This window comes from Argentina anserina, chromosome 6 (assembly GCF_933775445.1).
Source record: "Argentina anserina chromosome 6, drPotAnse1.1, whole genome shotgun sequence".
Classification (NCBI taxonomy): Eukaryota; Viridiplantae; Streptophyta; class Magnoliopsida; order Rosales; family Rosaceae; genus Argentina; species Argentina anserina.
This window is the reverse complement of record NC_065877.1, coordinates 36,200,542-36,222,299: the sequence shown is the minus strand read 5'-3', so window position 1 is coordinate 36,222,299 and position 21,758 is coordinate 36,200,542. Positions and strand designations below refer to the sequence as shown.

Here is a 21,758-nt window from a genome sequence, read left to right as displayed (position 1 = left end):
CACAACCAACATCCCCAATTGTACATATATCAGACAATTGGGGATGTTTTCAATCATCCTCTTCTCTTTGTGGGGGAGGACCGCGGGTCTTAATCATTCTCTGCATAAAGTTGTAGCGTTCTCTGCCAATGGATTCATTGTCAGCAAGAGCGAAATAGGAGAGAATCGGATAATGGCCGATATAGGAAGCATAACTATCACGCTGAATATTCACGTCCCATTCATATTTATGCAAGTCAGCATGGTCTGTTCCCACGTACTTAGCTTGAAGGTGTTCTAGCTGGGAATTAATGTTGAACCTATCACTGGCCTGCATCTTGGCTCTGGAAAACGAAGACTCACCGACGGCAAACGCAAATATTGATTTGTGTAGGGAGTTTTGCTTCAGCTACAAACAAGATGAAGGTTCTGATATTAAACCCCAGTGACTTGTATATATGTTACAAAGTCGGTCACCAACTGCGACTTGGAAGCCTTTTCCTAAGATTGATAGGTATCCTAAATCATTGAGTAAGCTCCTCTCCTAAAAGGATTGGATAGAGAAAAGATGAAAGCACAATTATGTTGTTCTTGAGTCTTGCTTTATGAGCCTTGCTAAAATACAGCATCCTCCTATTACAATATAGAGATAACACAACAAACTCTACTTGATAGTTGTTTCACCGTGATTACATTTAGTTAAGCTAAACAAAAGTAGAAGTACAATATGCAATACATTAGAGGGAAGACACCAGATGTAGTTGGTTCCTGAAAAATGTAACTTAATATGAAATCAGATACACGAAGTTATATATTACAATATAGAATACCATTGTTTCAAGATAAATATGGATACAAATTTAATACAATACTTATATGGCACATATCTGCTATTGCCAATGATGTAATGGTTGCCACAATGGTTTTTTAGTACCCCAAAATCCTATGGGATGCTTTTTACTGCCATATTAGCAAAGCGTATATACATCATTTGCAAAAACAGCTTGATACAAACAACTAAACTTAATGGTCAAATTAGTTAATACACTCATTAGCCAATTGAGGTTGATCAATCTGATCTCAGCAGTAGACAGCTTACAAATTCTTACTGTAGCTTCATGGTCACCTGCCTTGAGGCCTACCGAGCTTGTATGTTTACCACCGTTTGCACAAAATTTGGGAATTCAGTTTCATTCCCCGAAGCTCATTGAAGCCAGTCAACCCAATCAAGTGAATCCTCTTGGGAACAATACTGTAAACCCTGCATTTTCGATGTTACTATTAGTTACCTTATTTCACAAATCTCATAAGCAGAAAAGAAAGGGAAATGAAGCTTACAGTTAGCTGGAAATCTGGTTGACTATCAAACTCTAGGTTCTCAAGGTCACTAATTCCCAATGGTGTGTTTCTGTTTCCAGTCACCCCGATATTATTAGCACTGTCAGTGTTTAACATGGGATTTGGAACTGGACCATCATTTATAGTAGTGGAAGAATTAAATGTCTCCTTGCATAACAAGGCGTCATCCACACAATGTATACTGTAGTATTCATCAACTTGAGATTCGCCTGCCAAACAAATAGGTTGCCCAATATTGTCATCATACTGACTATCAAGTTGAGGAACATAAGACACAGTGTCCTCGAACTTCCTAAGTTGGGCATACTGAGAGACTTCTGGGACATAATCTGCTACCTGTACCACAGAATAGATGAATAGAATCATAAAGACCTCTCTTCCTATAGTAGTTTTTGATGTAATTGCAGTATACATAAAATTCTAATTGTCATAGGCATATATATGAACATATCAAATAGATTTCTCAGTAGATAAATAGCTTGAACACAATACAAATATAGAAAAAAAATTAATCCCAACCTTGTCAGGAGATTTGTGCATATATTCGTCAGGATCAGCGTCACGCCAACTGGATTCCTGTGGTGCAGGAGTAGTTGGAGGACATGTTATGGGGGTTAGAGGAGAACCTTGAAGAGTGTAGCTTTCAGATTTTTCAATGACCAAATTCTGATCATTCTTGTTGGTCTCCTTAGGTTGTTGGTAGAATATCTTAGACACCACGTATTCACCTTCTTTCTCATCTTCCGTACTTCCCAAATGATACTGATGCATCACCCAGTCAGTCTTATCTTCTTTGGATCTTTTGTTTGAACTTTTATAAAGCACCATGATCTTCTTCCAGCCTGGATGAACTCCAGTTCTTATGGCCTTGGTCTTGCCGGTCTTGTGCCAACGAACAACCTGTGCAGCCAAGCCCTGTTCATTGTCAATCTTGCGACGCTTCCGCTGACCGGTTGCATAAGCATTAGATATTTTATGAAATAAATGGAAGCTACTTCCATCTTTCTTAGCACCTGAACCAAGTAAAATGAACCTAAGTTTAGCTTTATGAGCAAAAACGAAGAAGCATACTGCATACAACTATAATTTATCAATTATCATTATATACAAAAAGAGAGGAATGGTAGTTCTGTAGTCCACTCATATCAGTAGTACATGCACCAAAGCAAAGATCAATGCCTGGAATCATTAAAGTCATATGAGAATAGGAATGAAGTTTTCATAAGCTCCTTACCAGGAAGGTTTTCAGGATGAGTGTAGCAAATGCCGGAGTCTGAATCAAGAGTTGGGATGAACTCATGTATGAACATGTGAGGTTTTGAGTCGCCAACACCAATTTTCGCAGCTAAATGCTCTATGAGTTCAGCATCATGTGGATCAAACTTCACCCCAGTCGGAAAGCCAGGCCACTTTGGTGAAACCTACAATAGAGTTCCAAGAATTATACTATTAAGGGGCTGAACAAGTTTATTATAAACACCTCTCTATCAAGCTTATTTTGATACAGACTTTAAATTCAATGCAAAAGAACATATATAGAACTCAATCAAAATAACATGATCTGAACTCAAAATTTGCTTACATCTTCGTTGCTGATAACATAACGGCACTTTGGGCATTCCCGACTCGCCTCACAATCTTGGATAGGAGAAGCACAGTTTTTGACTTTGTTTGCGATTCCTCGGCTGTTCATCAGCCAAGTCCTGCAACGATTATATACTGCATTAGCCTCAGTTTCAATTGTACCACACCTTTCATTAATTAGATAATTAACTAACAGAGAAACCACATTGAAAGAAAATTAAAACAATCTTTGAAAACATCGAAAACTTTAATAGAAACCCCCCAACGCAATCAATTCCAATTGAAACAAAATGAAGCCAACATTGCAGAAGTCAAAAGGAGAAAGCTGAAATGGGTTTTTCAGAGAAACCTACAAGAAAAATTGAAAATGAAAGCCCACATTATCTTTCTTATCACACCCAAATTAAGACCCAAAATCCCAGCTCAAATCCAAGCATTCAAGGCGATGAAAATTACAAAAAGTCAGAATCTTTGGTTTGATAAGCTAGTGAAATCCTCTGAAGTTGATCAGCCAAGTCCTAAAAATAAATCTAAACTCTATCAGCCTGAAAAACCTGATCAAATCCCCAACCAATTCTAGCTACAATGCAAAGTAGTTAAGACAAACAGAGGAACCCCCTGACATTGAATCTATAAGAAAGTACTTCATGAAGCTTTTGATTCACTAAGACGCTTTCAACACCAATCTTCAAAAAGTATAAACCTCAAATGGGTAAAGAAGCTCCCAAAACACCAATAAGAGGGAAAAAGTTTCTATTTTTGATCATCCAAACTCCCAAATCCATTAACCCATTCAAAAGCTCCAACCTTTCAGTCTCAATCAAACCCAGAAACCAAAATCCAAAATTTACATTGAAGATAGGGTCTCTGAACTGCATCAGTTCTCAATCACCAAGCACAAAATCTTTCTCCCCAAAAAAAAAAACCACGACCTCCTTAAAATTTAGATTTCGTTAGTTTGATATGTCCAAAAACACAAAGCTGTTTTAAGGTTTCTCACCTCGCCATAGCTCCGAAGTAGAAGACCAGAAGTTGAGAAGAAGAAGCCACTTCGGAGAAGGACTAAAATAGAAAAGAAAAAAAAAAGTGTAGTGTGTCTTAGAAGCTCAACCCCTTTCTACACTGAACTAAGTTAAAGTGGGGGAAGACCGGGTCTGTCTGAGCGGGAAGAAACCCGGTTCCAAACTAGGCTCGGGTATTGGTATCTTTTCACTAGGCTTAGGTTCGGGTGGACGTGGGCTAAGGCTTGTCGGGCGTCGGGACGCGGGCCAGTGTTATTATGGTAAATTCCAGGTGAGGGCTACTTGTTCTCCAAGGTATATGTGGAAATGTTTTCATAGAGTGACGTCTTTGCCCCTCAGGAATTAGTTGAATGACGCGGTGGTTGGTCGTTAACCGTTATGATGTAACTGTTCCGGAGACTGGAGGAGACTATAGTGGGACCCAGTTGACGGACCTTTGGGTCTTTGGGGGCCATTGGTTCGGAAAACGAGGCTGAGGCTTCTGAAGCTTCGATAATCACGTCAGTGCCATTTTAGGAATGAGAATTGTCATAAGCTACTTGCTCTCCAAGTAATATACAAGGTAGTCAGGGAAGTGATGGTATCTATCTGTGTCAGAAGAAGTACATCCTCGATATACTAACGGAGACCGGTATGCTGGATTGCACTCCCATTGATACTCCTATTTAAGCAGATCCATCGGTTAGCATAATATTCAGATCAAGTACCTACTGAAAAACTTCGTTATCAGAGGCTAGTTGGACGCCTGATTTATTTATCACATATCAGTCAAAAATGTCAATACAACAAGTTTTGACTAACAAGTCGTTTTAGCATAGTGATAAGTATTCCGGCCTGTCACGCCGGTGACCTGGGTTCGATCCCCAGTAACTTTTTGCTGCATTGAATCCTTATGGTTTTCAATTTGATTTGAAAAAGTTTAATAGCATATCCATTTGATTTTTAAGAAGAAAACACTTCCTGATACATTATTGTGTTACAATCAATTGCTAAATTGCTACAGATCATGACATGGTCAAAGGGGTTATCTTGAACAGGAGCAAAAGGTTTTCGGATGAACCTTATTTTTACAACGTAATTACATCACAGCAACCCACCAACTCCAGAATTCTAAATTTCTATCGAGTTGATCTCCATCAGACCAAACTAAGGTTAAGATAACTGTCCCAATTCCACAGTATTTTAAGACTAGTAGCCTAGATGAGTATCAAGTATCAACAACATTGGTTGAAGCAAAAGAAGAAACCTTTAGAGTTCTCTTGCATGTCTACTTTAGGTGTTTCGCCCGGTTCATTGTGTGCAGCCATCAGAGAACTAGTACCGGGGGACTCTGGTGGTAGTACAGCATTATCAGATTTGAATATCCGTTGGGGGATTGCGGGTTTTGACGGTGAAATTGTAGATAGATAATGCAGTAGCATCTGTATAATTTGGCTGAAGTCGGGGCGATCATTTGGATCCTCTTTCCAACATGAGGTCACTATCAAAGCCAAATCCTCTGGAAGATCTTCAGCACTTGGCCTCACGTTCTGAAACAATGTTTACAACCTTAGATTTTGATGCCAAAGAAGACACTTGATCAGTTAGTTGTGAATATGACTATTTTGGTACCTTAAAAGCAGCTGCATATGCTGCTTGCAGGTTCGACATGCCTTCAAATGGCACCTTATTATGAATGAGTTCCCATAATACAATTGCAAAGCTGTAAGCATCCACCTTATGATTGTAATGCTTCTTCTCTCCATGTCTTAGTGTAACTGTGCTATAAAGCTAACACCAACACCAAACATGATCAGTCTTCTGATATAAAAGGCCACTCACAAGACATATCATTAATAAATTTAATTTTTGAATCCGCAGACAGTACCTCAGGCGCCATCCACCTGTATGTCCCAGTTTCAGCAGTCATCATTTCTGTTAATGACTCTTCTCTTGCTAAGCCAAAATCCGCAAGTTTAACTGTTTTATGGTCTGCAGTCAAAATCAAGTTCTCTGCAAAAAGGATAGTACTAATATGTGAGATCTGAAACGACCCTGTCTTCAGAATTCAGATACTAAAGTTGGTTTGCATTAACTTTTTTGTTACATACATTTATGCCCAACACAACCAATATTCCAGAAAAGTTGGAGATTAACAAACAAATCAGAGAAACAAAAAAGCTAATGGTACAGTATTACTGATCATGAAGTGATTTAGTAAACAAGCCTGTGATCATGTTTTTACTACCAGAATATCAGCTACCTCTAGTGCTTAATACTATGATCGTTCAGTTTTCTGTATTCCACCATTCCCTAAGTATTAACCGGTGCAGTCAACTAATCTACTCACACAGCAACTTTCTAGTTCAAGCAATATCCAAAACAACCAAGTCTTCATAAATTATACAAGTAAATCTGTACCAGGTTTCAGGTCCCGGTGAATAATTCCATGGGAGTGCAAGCACTCCATAGCACGAGCAATGTCAAGTGCAAATCCAACTGCCACAGGCTTGTCCAAGCACCTTGGACGCATACTGAACAAGAATTTGCGCAAAGTCCCACCCAAAAGAAGCTCAGTCACTATGACCATGACAGATTCATTGCAGGCACCAATGAACTGGTGAGACACAAAATGAAGAAACCCCATCAAACATGCAAACATATACCGTGTCTTATTGTGAACAAAATACTTGAAACTTAGAGTTAGACAACAACCTTCACTAAATTTTTGTGCTGCACTCTGGACAACATAGCCACCTCCCTTGCAAACCGTGCTTCTCTCTTGGTAATCTCTTCCGGGGTCTCTCCTCTATTGACAATCTTCACAGCAACATTTTGATTCTTGTATCTGAACATACAAAACCAGAACTACTGTGTTAGAATCTATCATTGTAATTCAACACTTACCATCATAAAAGACCATAATTGCAGTTGCAGAACAATAAAGTTGGGATAAATTTAATTTCAAAAGCTGGGATAAATTGCAAAGTTCAGATCTTTAACTCTTTCCTAACCCCACTCATCAACCCCACAAAACTGAACCCACAACTGAGCTCTGAGCACAATCATAACTTCAGAAATTTAACCAATTTGGCATAGAACTTTATCAAAATCCAACCTTTTTATGACCCAAAAAAAACAGAATTCTTACTACAATCATAAGTTCCAGAACTTACAGAAAATGAGAGAAATCCAGACACAGACACAGACACAGAGACTGAAGTTGACTTACTTTCCTTCATAGACTTTGGCACGAGCACCCTCCCTAATTCTGGGACCAACAAACAGATGCTTTGGATCGGTGAGCCACTTGGCATCCAAATCAAACTCCCCAACCACATAAACCCCATTACCAGATCCCATACTTTCCTCTCCAAACTCAGCTCAACTCAGTAGATTTATTTCCACTACCCAAAACTGCACACACCCTTTTATGGTATGATCACATTTCAATGAAAGCAGGGAGCTTTAAAAATGGCAAAAACACTACTTAAAGGAACAAAATTAGCATTAAAATAAGCGACCTCCTTTTATAGTCCATAATAAAAGGGAATGGCGTAGCAGGTTTGAAAGAACAGACCCATGCCCTGAAAACACGGCTGCAGATCCCACAAATCAAATGTGTGCCTTTCTTTGGGAGGCAGAGAATAAAAAAACCAGAGGCACCCACCAACAGAGTCAGAGTTTTAAAAATGGGAAGGAAGCTCAGAACTTCTGTCAGTAGAGGAAGCAGAGCAGGGGTAGTGTGGAGTGGATTAAGGAAAGGGAGGCCCCAAAACAAATAGAGGAGAGAGGAGGGGGTAGTTGAGAAAGGAAAAAGCTTGCGTACAAACTAGTATGTACGCGTAAGTTCAAATTCTCATTTATTTGGACACTTTGGAAATATAAATACATGATTTTAACCGTTCAAAAATTTAGTTTATTACTAAAGATCATTTCTGTAAAAGATCAACATAAACAGAAATCGTTTGTTTTGTCGATTGCATCAAACAAATGAACAGTTATGGTGAAAGTTAGTAGTCTCATGATCAACCGTCAATTTGTTTGATGCAATCGACTATGAAGACGATTTTTGTTTATGTTGATCTTTTACAGAAATGATCTTTAGTAATAAACTAAACTTTTGAACGGTTAAAATCATGTATTTATATTTCTAAAATGCGCAAATAAATGAGAGTTTAGATGCACGCGTACATACTAGTTTGTACTCAAGTTTTTCCCGTTGAGATATTGGATTGATGAAGGTGGTGGAGAATGTGAGGTAAAAAAACAAGGTCAAGAAGAAGTAAAAAGAGTTGAGTTGGGATTTTGACTACAAGTCTTCCTCTGCGCGTGTGGAAGTTGATGTGTTCTGGAAGTAGATAGAGTCATAGAGGCGTTGAGTCTCTGTCAGAGAATAGTGTGCTTTGCTTACTCAGTTTTCAAATGTTGACAAAAACGTCGATTTAGTTCGTCTCATCACCTCGCTTTTTTATTTACCGTAGAAATTTGCTCCTTGTGAAACTGATGATGTAAGAAAAAATAGGTAACTATCTGTCTCTGGTTTCCTCCTACAACAGGTGGTTTCACATGTACATAATCTCCAAAATACTGAAGCAAATTATAGTCCGACTCACAAATTGATGATTTAACATTCTTTTGACCAAAATCTATGCATTACATTAAGCACATATCATGTTATAAACTATAAAGAGGTAATAATTTTATCCATATTCAGCAGAAACATCTATATGTTAATATTGAAGTAAAATCAAAACCTAACCTGTTTTCTGCAAGTAAAACAATATAGACATCTTATTAGATAAATCCTGCAATAATGCACATCAGTTAGCTAACACAGAATTCAGCACAAAGACACTTTACCATCAACCAATCCAGGGAAATGAGAGAACCAGAAAGATACCTTTGCCATAGAGGTAAATGAATCCCATATCACATACTGCTTTTGTGAACTTCTTTGGAATCAAATCTGCTCTTCACTTCTGTTATTAGCCAGCCACTGTGAATTACAATCCATCACTCCATCAGTTGGAGTAGGATATCACTCAGGCAATATGATCAAAATTTTAATAAAACATCGCCGTGGCTTAAGTATTCTGTGTGCTTCGTTAAGGTAACTTGGGAAATTACTCCCCATCAATGACAAGCAGAACACAACAACATCTACTGATGAAGAGCCAAGAGGGGTCTGTAAGTACACACAATGATTTACATTCTTTGTACCCCCTGTGTCAATGGACAACTACGATGAAAGATCACAGTCGATTGGAAGAACAAAAAAAGTTCCTCATTTCTGATGCATTACCCAATTGCCAACAGTTTGGGGACTACTAAGATAGTTAAACATGTAGTGGTGTGTTTGTATACGCATATATATATATACTGTATATATGATAAATACATATATATATATATAACGCATACATGTCAAACCATATATTTTTCAATTTTGATATAAATATGCTGCTAAAACAAAATTCTACCACAGTAGATCTCGCTTCCCCGAATCCCCGGACCGGAACTTCTATTGATATGTTTCAAGGGTTGGTCATTCCAAGCATACAATGACACTAATGCAAATTGTTCAGGATCCAGAAATGTAGTATAAATGTTGCAGGACAGCAGGAGTAACCATATGAATGTACTCAAAGAAAGCACATACACTAGACATATCGATCATAAGCAGTTACTAGAACAGCAGGAGTATAAACCATATGAATCTAATCAATGAAAACACAAACATTCGACATATCACATGTTAGCGTGAATCAAGGACGTGATTTATGGTCTTTAGATTATATATAGGGCCAATCCGTGTATGAAAATATACAGTAATTTAATTTAACTTGGCATCAGAGCCATTTTTTTCTTCTCTCCTTATATTGCTATGTTTTTTCCTAGGTTTTTTCTTTTTTCCAGCCGGTTGCCGCCGCTGCCCTCCGCCTCCTCCCGTCCGGCTCCGGTTTGTGCCTCTAAGTCACCGTTGCCCTCCCCGACATTGCTGTCACTCCTCCGCACTGCCGCTGCCCTCCGACGGTCTCTGACGTTGTCGTAGCTCTCTTCCTCCGGCGTTGCTGCTGCTGCCCTCCGACGTCGCTCCTCCGCCCGTTTTTTTCGGCTCTTTCGGCTACTCTCCGCACTACCTGACCTGGCCCGGCCCAGATCCGACCCGATCCGACCCAGCCCGGCCCAGATTCAGCAGCCTTGGCTGTCAGTGCAGGTCCACAGACAGTGCAAGTGCACCGAAGACATATTTTTTATCAGTTTTTTTTTTTGTGATTTTGCTGCATAATTCCTGATTTTTAAATTGTTTTTGGGTTCTGGACATGAAGCATAGAGTTCTCAGATCCCTGATGTTCCGGCATTTGAAGTATCTATCAAAGGTTCTGACAGTGGTTCATTTGGGGGCGTTAAACTCAACAAGACTAATTTCCGTAAATGGAAGGGACTTATGGCCGCTTATCTTCGAGGCATGCACAAGATATGGCATGTCACCGGAGTCACTACGACTCCTAGTCATGATGATATTGTTGCCTACAATAAATGGATGACGACGATGGTCTTGTCATGTATGTCTTGTGGAAAGCTATGAATGACGAGATAGTTTATCTGGTAGAGGCATGTGCCACTGGGCAGGCAATTTGGGAGACACTGGAATGCTTATATACTAATGACTTTGATTTCATACAAATTCATGAGTTAATGTGCACCGCTTTGGCAATACAACAAGATGGGCAACCGGTGGCACACTATTTCACCAAACTGAAGAATATTTAGGCTGAGATTGATGCGAAACGTCTTTGCCTGATCAAAATCAGGAGGATATTGTTTGGTACCAAAAAGAGAAGGAGCTTGAACGAGTTCACTATTTCCTGAAAGGTCTTGATGCAAAGCATAACAGTGCGAAAGGTGAATTGTTCAGAAAGACCGAACCTCCTAGCCTAATCACCGCTTTCACCTATATCCATAAGGATGAGTCTTAGCAGGAAAGTCTTCTTCAGGCACCGGATGTCGTTTTCAGCCTTACTGTTCATGCTAGATCTCCAACACCACCCTTTCCGCAAGCAACTTCAGCTCCACTTCATCAACAAGAACCACCACCAGGCTTCGGGAATCAACCCCGCCCTCCTTGCTCTTATTGTCATGATACTAACCATGCTCGTGCAACCTGTTGGAAGTTGTATCCACACCTTAGGCCTAAGTGGCCTCATTATCGTCCCAAGGCGAGAGCAGCTATTCAATTAGTTCAGGAACCAAATATCTATGGTGTGGTTGGACATGATCACCATACAACAGGAGGAGCACCACCTACAGCCTCCATAGCTGGTCGTGGTCAAATTGGTATGGATTTCAATATTTCTAACTTTGTTAGTTTTGATACATAGATTATTGATTCTGGTGCGTCTGATCATATGACTTATGGCAAATCTTATTTTACCGTATTGTCCCCTCCACCAATACCCTACGTTACTAATGCTAATGGTGAGGCCTTCCCTGTGTTAAGGAAATGGTCCATTCGTATTACTCCCACAATAGAACTTCACAATGTGCTCTATGTACCTGTCTTATCTCATCATTTGATATCTGTTCCCCAATTGAACACTGATGCTAAGTGTTCTGTGACATTTTTTCCTATGTATGTAATATTTCGGGATCTTCTCAACGGAGGGTTAATTGGTCGGGGGTATATGAGGGGCCGGTTGTTTTGAAGCGCGAAAGTTGAAGGCCTAAAAAAAATTAGTTCAAGATTTTTTTTAATAGACAATTGTTTTATTAAAAAAACTATTTTTTGGACGAGGTCTTTTAGGTTTTGAGATTGAGACTTTAGAAAGACTACATCTACCGATCCCCTCTACCAAACCTATGTTGGTGTTGGAGATGATGTTGTTGGAGGTGTCGGTGTTGGAGGTGATGGTGATGATGACATTTAGATGATGATTTAAATAGTGATATTATAATTGATGATGATGACGATTTTGAAGCTTGAAGCTAGTTCAAACATTATTCTTGTTTTTTATTTTTTTATTTCAAGACTAGTTAGTACTTTAATATATGGATTTATGTTATGTAAGGTGATTTGATTAATTGCATGGTTTTGATATATATTTGTTATGAAGGAATAAAAATTTATCATGTTTATTTTGGTTACAAATCATGTTAGAGATAAAGCATCATCACATTCTTGTAAAGTCTGTAAATGACAGAGGCCATAAGATAGTAGACATTAAACACAAGATTCATTTATAAGTGGCAACCCAATTCATTTTCAAGATCGTCTTTGCTTCTGCATTAGCAAATATGAAAGTTGAATATTGAAGTGCCATTTAGAATTTTTTCTAAAATCACTAGACACAAGTACAACAATTGATACAATTCTGTTAGTCTTGACTAACCAAAAGTCCAAAGATTGCTAAACAACCCTTTTAGTATATAAGCGCACCACAAATTCAGATTTATTGCCAACAGACATTCTTGAAAAAAAACATTAGACTGTTTTCAGACATCAAAACAAATCAAGCCAAATGATCTAGGGACTAACATAAACTCAAACAAAAGGTATCAGCTCGTAAAAGCAGTTTCACATCAAGCTCAAAGTGGAAGCATGTAAACAGAAGCATAGTTATTTCACTAATTTGTAATATCGATGCATTAACTGTTTGTGACTTTGTGTCCAAATCTTGAAACACCAAATAGCATATCATTGTGGAACTGTTTGTTTTTAAATCTTAAAACACCAAGTAGCATATCATTGTGGCGTTTGCCCTTAAACTGTATTTAACTAAATTGCAACCAATGCATATAATTTCATGGCAGAAATTCTGTTTTCATATTACATCATTTTGCAACTTTGCATAAGCACGTTCAACTAGTCTCCACTAGTTCTCACAAGTCACAACTCACAACCATTGTGATATTGAGTCCACCCTTCAGCAGATTAGAGCAGAAATCTTCAAGAAAGCTCTGAGCTATCCTGCAAAAATGACTGCTAAAGATGCAGGTGTAAATGGCAGTATTGTAGTACGTAGAGGTCTCTGCATGTTAACAATCTTCTTATACATAAAGTAACCATATCTCAGTTTTCTGGTTCGGTACAAAAGAACCATTCAATATGATAGAAAAATTTAGACCATTTTCGTTAGATATTAAATCCGTTGCTACAAAATTGTGTATTACATTTAATATCAATCAGCACTGGTCTACTGTACGTCCAGAAGCAAGAACGAATTCTACATATAGATTTTTGAAGGCAATCATGACTGTCATCAGCAAAGGACCCATAATTGCTCCCTGAAAAGGATAGGACAATTTCAAATCAATTCTGATGCAGATAGCATTAGCAAGTGTATCACCTTCATTTTATACCTAGCTAATATGGTTGTTAAAATGCGTCTCACATTATATAATTTAGATATGAGCAGCATTGTGGACATCAAGAGGAGTAAATTACTTCTAACATGGATGGGAAAAGAGCAATGCCACCGAGTATGCTAAGGCCGGTGAGGTAGGAATTCTGGCCCGGAATCTCATCTTGGATAGCAGCAGTTCCATATTCCAGCAGTATCTGATGAAATGATGTCAACAAAATGGCGTCTATATATTTCGCTTCCATGCCCAGTTGCAGCGCTGCCGGGATTGACAAAAGCCAATTCGGTGTAATTTGTAAAACGGCACTCATGAGGGCAAGGGATGTAGACATGTAGAGGAAATGAATCTGGTAGAATCTAAACAAGAAATATGTAAGACATCCTTGAAAGAATGTGACCTTAGCAGCGGCCAACAAAACACTGCTTACGGCATGATCAAGCACTTGAGCACATCTAACCCTCGTCGATCTTGAAAGTGGTAGCATCCCCAAAACATGATCCATAACACCTCCCGAGTCCGTGGTGATTAGGTAATACAAAAGCCAGAAAAACACTGTCAGTTCGAAGATGAAATTGAACAATCCAGCAGCACCGGAAACAAGTGAGACTGCCATGAACAACAATAGGTTTAATACTCCTGCTAAAACTGTAGTACTACTAGTAAGTAACCTTCTTGAAAGGTTCAAACCCTGTAACAAAATTGCTTTGATTTTCTTTGCCAAGTCTTCCTTAGCAATCAAAGACAAGAATTCCCTAAAATGAAAAATATCATCAATATTCCTGTAGATCACTCCCCATTCTCTATTCCTCACCCTCGATTGAATGGTATGAAATTTCTCGGACAAAGGCTGGTTGATATTGCTAATGATCTGCTCGTGATCAACATTACCAACACTGCCATTACTCTTAACATCCACTGGAGAAGAATCATTACTAATTAGATAATGCCTCATATTGTCCACAATCTCAGTGACATTGTAATCCGCTGCCCAAGAATCGATATTCTGCAACACTGTCTCGTAAAACTTCGTCGCATAATCATCAATAAACTCCGGGATTTGATTGTCATCCATCCACTTGTTCAACCCAACCCTCTCCGCATAGTTGTAGTTCTGCTCTAGTTGGTGTTCCAAGTGCCCTTTCATTGAAATCACAGCAAACTTCCCTTCCATTCCAATCTTATACGAAAAGAAAATCATCCCAAACAAAGTCCCCACTATCATAACCATGATCAAGCCAATAGCAACCGTGGTATTCAACCTTTTGAGCATAAAGTTAGTGATATACCTGCTAACCCTGTTTCTATTCCTCAGTTTCAACCTACTACCGCTGCGCGAAAGTGCCGAAAGTGTAGTAGCCACACTAGGATCGATCACTATGCTTCTGTAACCAGAAACATAAACTAAAAAGAAAGCAACTGAAAATGCCGGGAGAGTGTAAAGGCCAATGTTCTCATAAATAATCACAAATAGGGCAAACGAGATCAACCTTTGTACAATCTTCGAGAAGCTGAAGAAGAAAATAACAAGCCTCAGAAAACTTATAGAATCAACTGAAAATGTACAAAAATAAAGACCAATCTTCTAGGATACATGCATAGCACACACCCTTATGATCCGAAATTCCGAATGAGAGCAAGTTGTAGTAGTTTTTACCCGTTCATTGCTAGGGTTCACACCACTGTACGTGCATGTTTGTACGTATGCCATGCATGTATAATAAATTTTTAAAAACAAATCTGAGCACATTATTTTAGACCTTGCCTGATATTCTTTTTTGGGCGAGGCGGGCTTGGCCGTTTCAGCAGCCGGCGAATGGCAGTGCGGGAGTCGACAAGGGACGCGGTGGTGGCACGTACGGCTGCACGGGGGATGGCAATAAGGGTTGCGAAGAGGCCTAGATTGAGAGAGTCAGACCAGAACGAGACGAGAGCGGTGTGGAGCTCGCGGAGCGGCATGGAACACAGAATGGCCCATTGGATAGGACGCCAGTAGCCTCCTAGAAGCTTCGTAACGCCGTAGAGGAGCGCGAGTGAGAAAGCTAGTCCGGCGTGGGCAAGAGCCACGTACATTCCGATCCGGACGTGAGGGTCGGTCGGCAGCCGCAATGATTGTTCTCGGGTGAGGCGAGGAGGCCGGTGCAGGTCGGGTTCGGTTTCGGAGTGAGGTTCTACATCGACAGGGTTAGGTTTCCTTTTGCCGCGGCAGCTGCGGTGTTTAGTGGGAGGAGGGGAATCGGTGGTGTGTGACGTCATGGGGTGGTGTTGTTTAAGAGTCGGCGTTGGCCATTTTCTCTGTAGTTTACGGCGAGGGATCAAAGATCCGAGAGACTCTCCAGATGTGTTTCTTTCTTGTTGTACTTATACAAGTGTTTTAACGGACTCTCCAGTAACTAAAAAAAAATGGTGAGATTAAAACTTACCACAAGAACCCTAGGTCTCGGCTTTTTAACCCCTTGAGGATCTTGTTACTATCCGAAAGAACTTACCATAATATAAAAATATTGAATGATGAAATTCCTATTGGCAAAAGGAAAGAAGGTAAAGATGACGGCGTTTGCCTTCCCCAAAAGGATGTGGAAGATTCATCCTCGGGAATCGTTTTTGTATTTCCAAATCAGACACTCAGAAAAAGGCTGACCCAAAGAAGGTAGGTTGCTTCTATCTCAAACAATGGATTCTTATATACCCACAAAAAGCAAATCAGTGCAAGCCTCTTGAAGCAACCAATCCCACACAATAAACAAAATCCCTTGTAAATCAAAGAATCAGAACTTGGAGACACACAGAAGCATAGAGAGCTCCTCCAATGGAGGAACTTCTGCTCCAAAATCTAGTCACCGGCGATGTAGTAGCGCAGATTCAAGCTGCTACTCAACTCGGTAACCTAAGTGGCAAGCAAAGGCAGAGTTTGGCTGAGAGAGGTGTTATGCTTCCTTTGATATCAATGCTTCATTCCCAAGATTTTGAAGCCATTGAAGCTGCTCTCTTAGCTCTGCTTAGTCTCGCCTTTGGTAGTGAAAGGTTAGTCGTCCGCCACTCTTCGTCATGTACTTCATATTCAGTTCATAATTGTTTCATATCGCATTATGTTCTACAACACACTAAAAGTTTTAACAAGTTTTGGCCTTTTTGTGGTGGTAGTGAATAACCTATGTCTTCTTCTGTTTGCCAGAAACAAGAGATGGATTCTGAAATCTGGGGCTTTACCGGCGCTGATAAGCCTCCTCCAATGTCGAAGCAAAGCGTTGATGGAACTCGCAATAACAGCTTTGATGATTCTATCATCTTGCAAGGCAAACAAGTTATCAATTGCCTCGTCTGGCGCCATTGAGCAAATCGTTGGAATTCTCAATGGAGGCTATGATAATGCTAATGGTCATAGCATGAACATGATCAGTATCAGCATGCAAGCAAGACTTGATGCCATTGCTACACTTCACAACTTCTCGACTTGCCATCATATTTTGCCATCTTTGGTCTCGTCTGGTGTAGTTTTCTCCTTGCTGCAAATAATCTGCAGCTGCGAAAAACAATCCCAACTGGTTGAGAAGGCTATTGCATTACTTGATGACATTGTTTCTTCAACCAAGATTCCGCTCGAGGAAATATCCAGTACTTGTGGGGCAATTGGGGCTTTAGTTGAGACCCTCGAAGAGGGGTCAATGGAAAGCAAAGAACACGCGGTGAGAATCCTTCTGCTCATATGCCAGAGTTGCCGAGAAAACTCTAGGGGATTGATTTTGAGGGAAGGAGTAATGCCCGGTTTACTGCAGTTGACAGTGGAGGGAACATGGAGGGCAAAAGCTATGGCAGATGAATTGCTGTTGCTTTTAAGGGAATGCTCGAGTTACGACCGGAGAAATCAACAGTCGAGGAATGTGGTTATAGAGCAAATTATGCAAGAAATAGATGCAGAAGAAGAGGTTGCCGGGAGTACTGCACTGAGAGTGCTTGCAAAGCTCAGCAGCATGCAGTAGAGTCTATGAAACTTGGATACATTTTGGTCCATTTGGTAGATGCATAATTGTCTAACTGTACATATGACTTTGGCTACTACTGACAAGATTTAATGTGAAGTGTGATCACTTGAAACTTTTGTACAGACTGATGTTAAACACTTTAATCATGTAATTCAAGCAATCTCAATATTTTCCAATTGCAGGATGCTAAAACAGTCGGTTTACGCCATCAGCACTGATGTGGTCTTACACTAAACCTTCATCGATAGTTAATATGGCAATAATGGAGAACAACCACGAAACTAGAGCACTGGAAAAATAGTCTTATCATTTTCAGGAATAAGATGGTAGTACTAACAAAACTAGCACAAAATTTGCAATAAGATTCAGAAGCCTTCCGGTCATTAACAATGAACAGCATGGGACAATCAAAGAGGGAAACATGGCCAAATACCAGATCCTAATTAAGCATCAAGAGCCCCATGACAAAATCCACTATATATAAAACTAAACCATTCACCAGTTCACAGAAACGACAGATATCAATAGTGTGCACAAAACTTCTAGGGAAGGGGATCAGGAACATCTTTTCAACTATGGCTTAACCTTGGGAATTCATCCCACCCTCCTGAAAAGAACATAAATATTCTCCTTTTATAGTAAGTGGAGGTTTAGAGAATTATTTGAATGATGTAATAATAGGGTTTCTATCAAAAGACGAGGAACTAGAGATACACATCCACAATTAAAGAGCAAGGACGTGATAAAGATTTCAACCTGACCTTCTGTGAAAGCTATAGACTGCAACTCCCACAGTTGCCACTGCTCCCACAACGGCAACAGCCGCGAGAATATCACTTTGCTCCCATTTCCCAATGCAGCTTGCCAGTTTGCATGCATATCCATCCTTCTTGCCACTGGTGGCTTCTGTGGTTGCTTTCTGCTTCTTCTCCTCAATTTCACTGGTCTGCTCCAAACTCCCATCTCTGCAGCATGAGACTCCATTAGCACCCTGGCAACAACCAGCAAAGTTCTCATTGGTGTTCTGAATCTGAGAGCCATTTTCTTGGGGCTTTTCCTTGCTTCTCTCAGAATCTTCTCCCTTTGGAAGCTTCTGGTCCTTCAGCTTTTTGGTTTCTCCATTGGGATGCTTGTGTCCATTAGCCTTCTCAGCTTCCTCGACATAAACTCCCATTTGGCCTCTATTAGAAATGAAATTCATCAAGTCCGTGGTTTAAACTAAAAAGCTTCATATATAGAAAGTAAACAAGATATTAGTTACTTCTTTTTATGATAGAAGTAACTAAACACTAGACATCATAAAATTACAGCTAAAAGAAAGTTTATCGTTCTTTCTCCTGTTTTGAAAGAAGATGACGCATTGCAAGATTAACAGTAGAATATCTCATTTATGTAACTACTGTGGCAGGGTGGAAACACATTGATAGCACAGATGTTCATGATGGAGCCAGCAAACTCCCACAAACACTAAAAAAAAGAAAGTACGAATAAACTCATGCTATTGGATGGTCAAATGGATATGCAGACATATATTGATTATCTTCAACAGTGATGCATGTCTTCTTAACATAACTCAGAGTCATTTACATGTTAGTATCAACATATTAGTTTCCACTATGCCATGCCATAATCATACATAATCAGATTATAATCAACGCTCTTATATTTCTCCACATTTAATTGTATACTAAAAACTAATGAGTTGCATGATGGCATTACATGACAAAAGGAAAGAAAGAAGCACAAACCTCCACAGTCGTTCTATAATCTGCCCTTTCCCAATATGGTCATCAAGCAATTCCGGTACATCATCAGGTGCAACATAGCCATACCTGCAATTAAAAACAGACAACACTCAATTTCTGTCATGCAAATCCAATATTATCAATTAAATTTCACGATTGTTAATATAAATATTACCAATGACCAGTGATCTTTCCATCTGCATCAGGGCTGTAGATAATCAAGTTCCCAGCATACTTGTGGCCTCCAATGTGAGAACAGGGACTAACAAACACCTGATCTTTCAGTCCTCGAACTTCGGCCTCCTCAATAAACTTATCAATGAGAACAGGGCCACAAACACCACACCTACGATCTCGACTACCATGGGCACACACAAATACATGAGAACCGGTCAAGACCTCCTGTGCTCCAGATGCCCATGGCTTACAATTCACGATAACATCATCCACAAAGCTATCAACATCTGACTCTTTCAAGCCCCTTTCATATAAAAGCAAAGGAAAAAATCATAAGAAACAATCCCAAACATAACCATTACTGAGAGAAGAAATATGTATAGCTAAACTTCTAAGCTTACACACCTAGCAAAATCAGTCAATTTATCACAATAAAACCTTCATGTTGAGCAGATAAAATATCTAACACGACAGGAACTAGAGTTGAGTGGTTTCAAAGGGTTTGTTGACATCTGAGTTAGACAATAGGTCATGACACTCTATTTCAACAGACCATAGCTCACAGGTATGAGTGCCTAAACTATATTTTTCTGCCTTGTTTCGTTCTTAATTACTTCAAGCTCTCGCACAGAGCAGCAGATAAAAATAGCAACTGATCTAAAAAAACAGTCAAGACTAGTCTAAACTTCTTTAGCTGATACTAATGTGAAACATACAATCAACAGATAACAACTCTTCACAGAGAATTAGTAGCAGCAATTTTGCAATACAAGTGAAAAGCACAACTATGCGCAGTCAAAATACATCGAAATTGAATCAATATTCCCTGGCCAGTTCATTCTAATTACTTCCAGTACAGTCAACAAAGTCAATCTACAAGTAGCTCAAACTTTCAATTACTTGCTAACATACTAAAAGTAGCTCAACCTGAGATTCACAATATGAAATCCAAAACAAAACCCTAGCTCCTAATCCACACATCATAATTCCGAACAACTCCGATCAAAGCAACACAACAAAATTTACTTACCTGTATTTGATCATATCCGGGAATATCAAGAGATCGCCGTCGGCAAACTCAGTTCCGTCACGGCCTTCACACACAGTCAACTTCGTCTACCAAACACAAAAAACAGAGTCAACAAACAATCTTCACGAACAAAATCAAAGTGCGAACAAGAGCAAAGAGGCAACCGACCTTGATGGATGTATCATTCTTCCTTGCCTTGAAAGCCGAGGCGAGTAGCTTGGGGAGCGGATCGGACTCCGAGCCTTCAACGCGCGCGGGCCAAGCCTCGGGGCTCTTGTAACAGAGGAACACGTGGCGGTCGTAGGCGTCGACGGTGCCGGCGAGCTTGGTGGAGAACATCTCGGGCCTCTGGAAGCCGTACTTGTCGTCGTCGGAGGCGGCGGGGAGGGAGGAGAGGTCGTCGGAGGCCATTGTTGTAAGGGCCTGAGAAGGTGAGAGAGGTTTGGAGAGAGAGAGATAGCAGCGGTTCGTTAGGATTGTGAGGAAGCGAAAATGGTGTGGGTGAGCGAAGGGCATGGCAGACGAAGCGTGATAAGGTGTGTCACTAAGTTTTGGGAAGCAAGAAATAACACCGCTGTCCAGAGCGTGGTGGACACGCGCCGGTGCTTTGCGGGATATTTTCGGCTATGATTTCTCACACACTTTAATTGTGTAATATTTAACCCCCGAAATGTTTTCTTCACATCAACATAACTAAATGCAAGCTGCATTATTTGAATTTCGAATTAAACGTGTGTTAGAAGATAATATGTTACAAATTTAATGTCACACGAGATTATACGTTATAAATTTTATTATATGATGACATTGATTTTATCTATAACAGTTTAACTTAAAGAAAAATAATAAAAGTTTTCGTAATGACAGTAAAAACTCTTACCTTATATGTACTAGTTAAAACCTAATATTGTATCGTTAATCGATTAGTTTTTCACGATCATGACTCGATTTACACTTAAATATTTTTGCAAACAAAACCAAACCATAATTAAATTACAAAACCAAACCATAATTAAATTTGATAATATTGTTAATTTTCTCGTTTTAACCGGGCATTTGAACTTAATCATCGAGGATTATCGATAGCCTTAGGACTCCAAGATGATCGGAGGGAGGGTAAGATATTTCGTGCACGCATAAAATCTATGGGGACCATGGAAGATGGCTGCTCACCAGTCAGCTGGCAGGTGCCGGGAAAGTTGGGTGCAAAGCGCGTGGATCTAAGGAACTTTTTTTTTTTTGGTTAATGGATCTAAGGAACTTTAGGTGGCATGGAAATTGCTGAATTACATCAATGTTCTATAATTTAATTTCCACGAAAGAGACCGTCAATGTGACATAATTATTGATAAAAAGTCAAGCCAAAGCCCAATTTGGACAATCTCTTAATACTGGTAAAATCAGACATGACGTCATAATCAGACTAATTAGGGTAAAATATCAGAAATCTCATTCTTCATTTTCAATCAATGCTTTTTTCTTCAATGCTGTAAAATCCAGAGCTTACCATGATAATGGGCAGTTTTACATGTGCAAA

The 21,758-nt window shown here is 39.6% G+C and overlaps 6 protein-coding genes across 7 annotated transcripts; 1 reads left to right on the top strand and 5 right to left on the bottom strand.

Annotated features, from left to right (window-relative positions):
* Positions 1-49: 49 nt before the first annotated feature.
* On the bottom strand, positions 50-316 carry LOC126797449 (uncharacterized protein At4g14342-like). Its single transcript, XM_050524076.1, has one exon. The coding sequence runs from the start codon at positions 314-316 to the stop codon at positions 50-52; it is 267 nt and encodes an 88-aa protein (XP_050380033.1).
* A 495-nt stretch (positions 317-811) lies between these two features.
* Positions 812-3,991, bottom strand: LOC126799843 (SUPPRESSOR OF GAMMA RESPONSE 1). Its single transcript, XM_050527106.1, has 6 exons — positions 3,923-3,991; positions 2,921-3,041; positions 2,573-2,759; positions 1,858-2,351; positions 1,318-1,674; positions 812-1,240 (listed from the first exon to the last, which is right to left on the bottom strand). Exons 1-6 carry the CDS (start codon positions 3,928-3,930, stop codon positions 1,184-1,186), a joined length of 1,224 nt encoding a protein of 407 aa, XP_050383063.1. The 5' UTR covers positions 3,931-3,991; the 3' UTR covers positions 812-1,183.
* Positions 3,992-4,879: 888 nt separating this feature from the next.
* On the bottom strand, positions 4,880-7,674 carry LOC126798132 (serine/threonine-protein kinase STY13-like). Its single transcript, XM_050524977.1, has 6 exons — positions 7,156-7,674; positions 6,639-6,771; positions 6,345-6,540; positions 5,812-5,936; positions 5,556-5,714; positions 4,880-5,473 (listed from the first exon to the last, which is right to left on the bottom strand). Exons 1-6 carry the CDS (start codon positions 7,284-7,286, stop codon positions 5,159-5,161), a joined length of 1,059 nt encoding a protein of 352 aa, XP_050380934.1. The 5' UTR covers positions 7,287-7,674; the 3' UTR covers positions 4,880-5,158.
* Positions 7,675-13,109: 5,435 nt separating this feature from the next.
* On the bottom strand, positions 13,110-15,542 carry LOC126797447 (uncharacterized). The gene is made up of 3 exons (XM_050524075.1): positions 15,052-15,542; positions 13,372-14,797; positions 13,110-13,211 (listed from the first exon to the last, which is right to left on the bottom strand). The coding sequence occupies exons 1-3, from the start codon at positions 15,540-15,542 to the stop codon at positions 13,110-13,112; spliced, it is 2,019 nt and encodes a 672-aa protein (XP_050380032.1).
* Positions 15,543-16,095: 553 nt separating this feature from the next.
* Positions 16,096-17,266, top strand: LOC126797446 (U-box domain-containing protein 6). Its single transcript, XM_050524074.1, has 2 exons — positions 16,096-16,310; positions 16,462-17,266. Exons 1-2 carry the CDS (start codon positions 16,096-16,098, stop codon positions 17,264-17,266), a joined length of 1,020 nt encoding a protein of 339 aa, XP_050380031.1.
* A 461-nt stretch (positions 17,267-17,727) lies between these two features.
* On the bottom strand, positions 17,728-20,737 carry LOC126797684 (uncharacterized). 2 transcript variants are annotated; one of them, XM_050524369.1, is made up of 6 exons: positions 20,390-20,737; positions 20,222-20,307; positions 19,190-19,495; positions 19,018-19,101; positions 18,031-18,450; positions 17,728-17,876 (listed from the first exon to the last, which is right to left on the bottom strand). In XM_050524369.1, exons 1-6 carry the CDS (start codon positions 20,735-20,737, stop codon positions 17,864-17,866), a joined length of 1,257 nt encoding a protein of 418 aa, XP_050380326.1. In that variant the 3' UTR covers positions 17,728-17,863. The 2 variants fall into 2 exon arrangements, with proteins under 2 accessions (XP_050380326.1, XP_050380327.1); XM_050524370.1 differs by having other exon boundaries at positions 17,728-18,450.
* Positions 20,738-21,758: the final 1,021 nt, after the last annotated feature.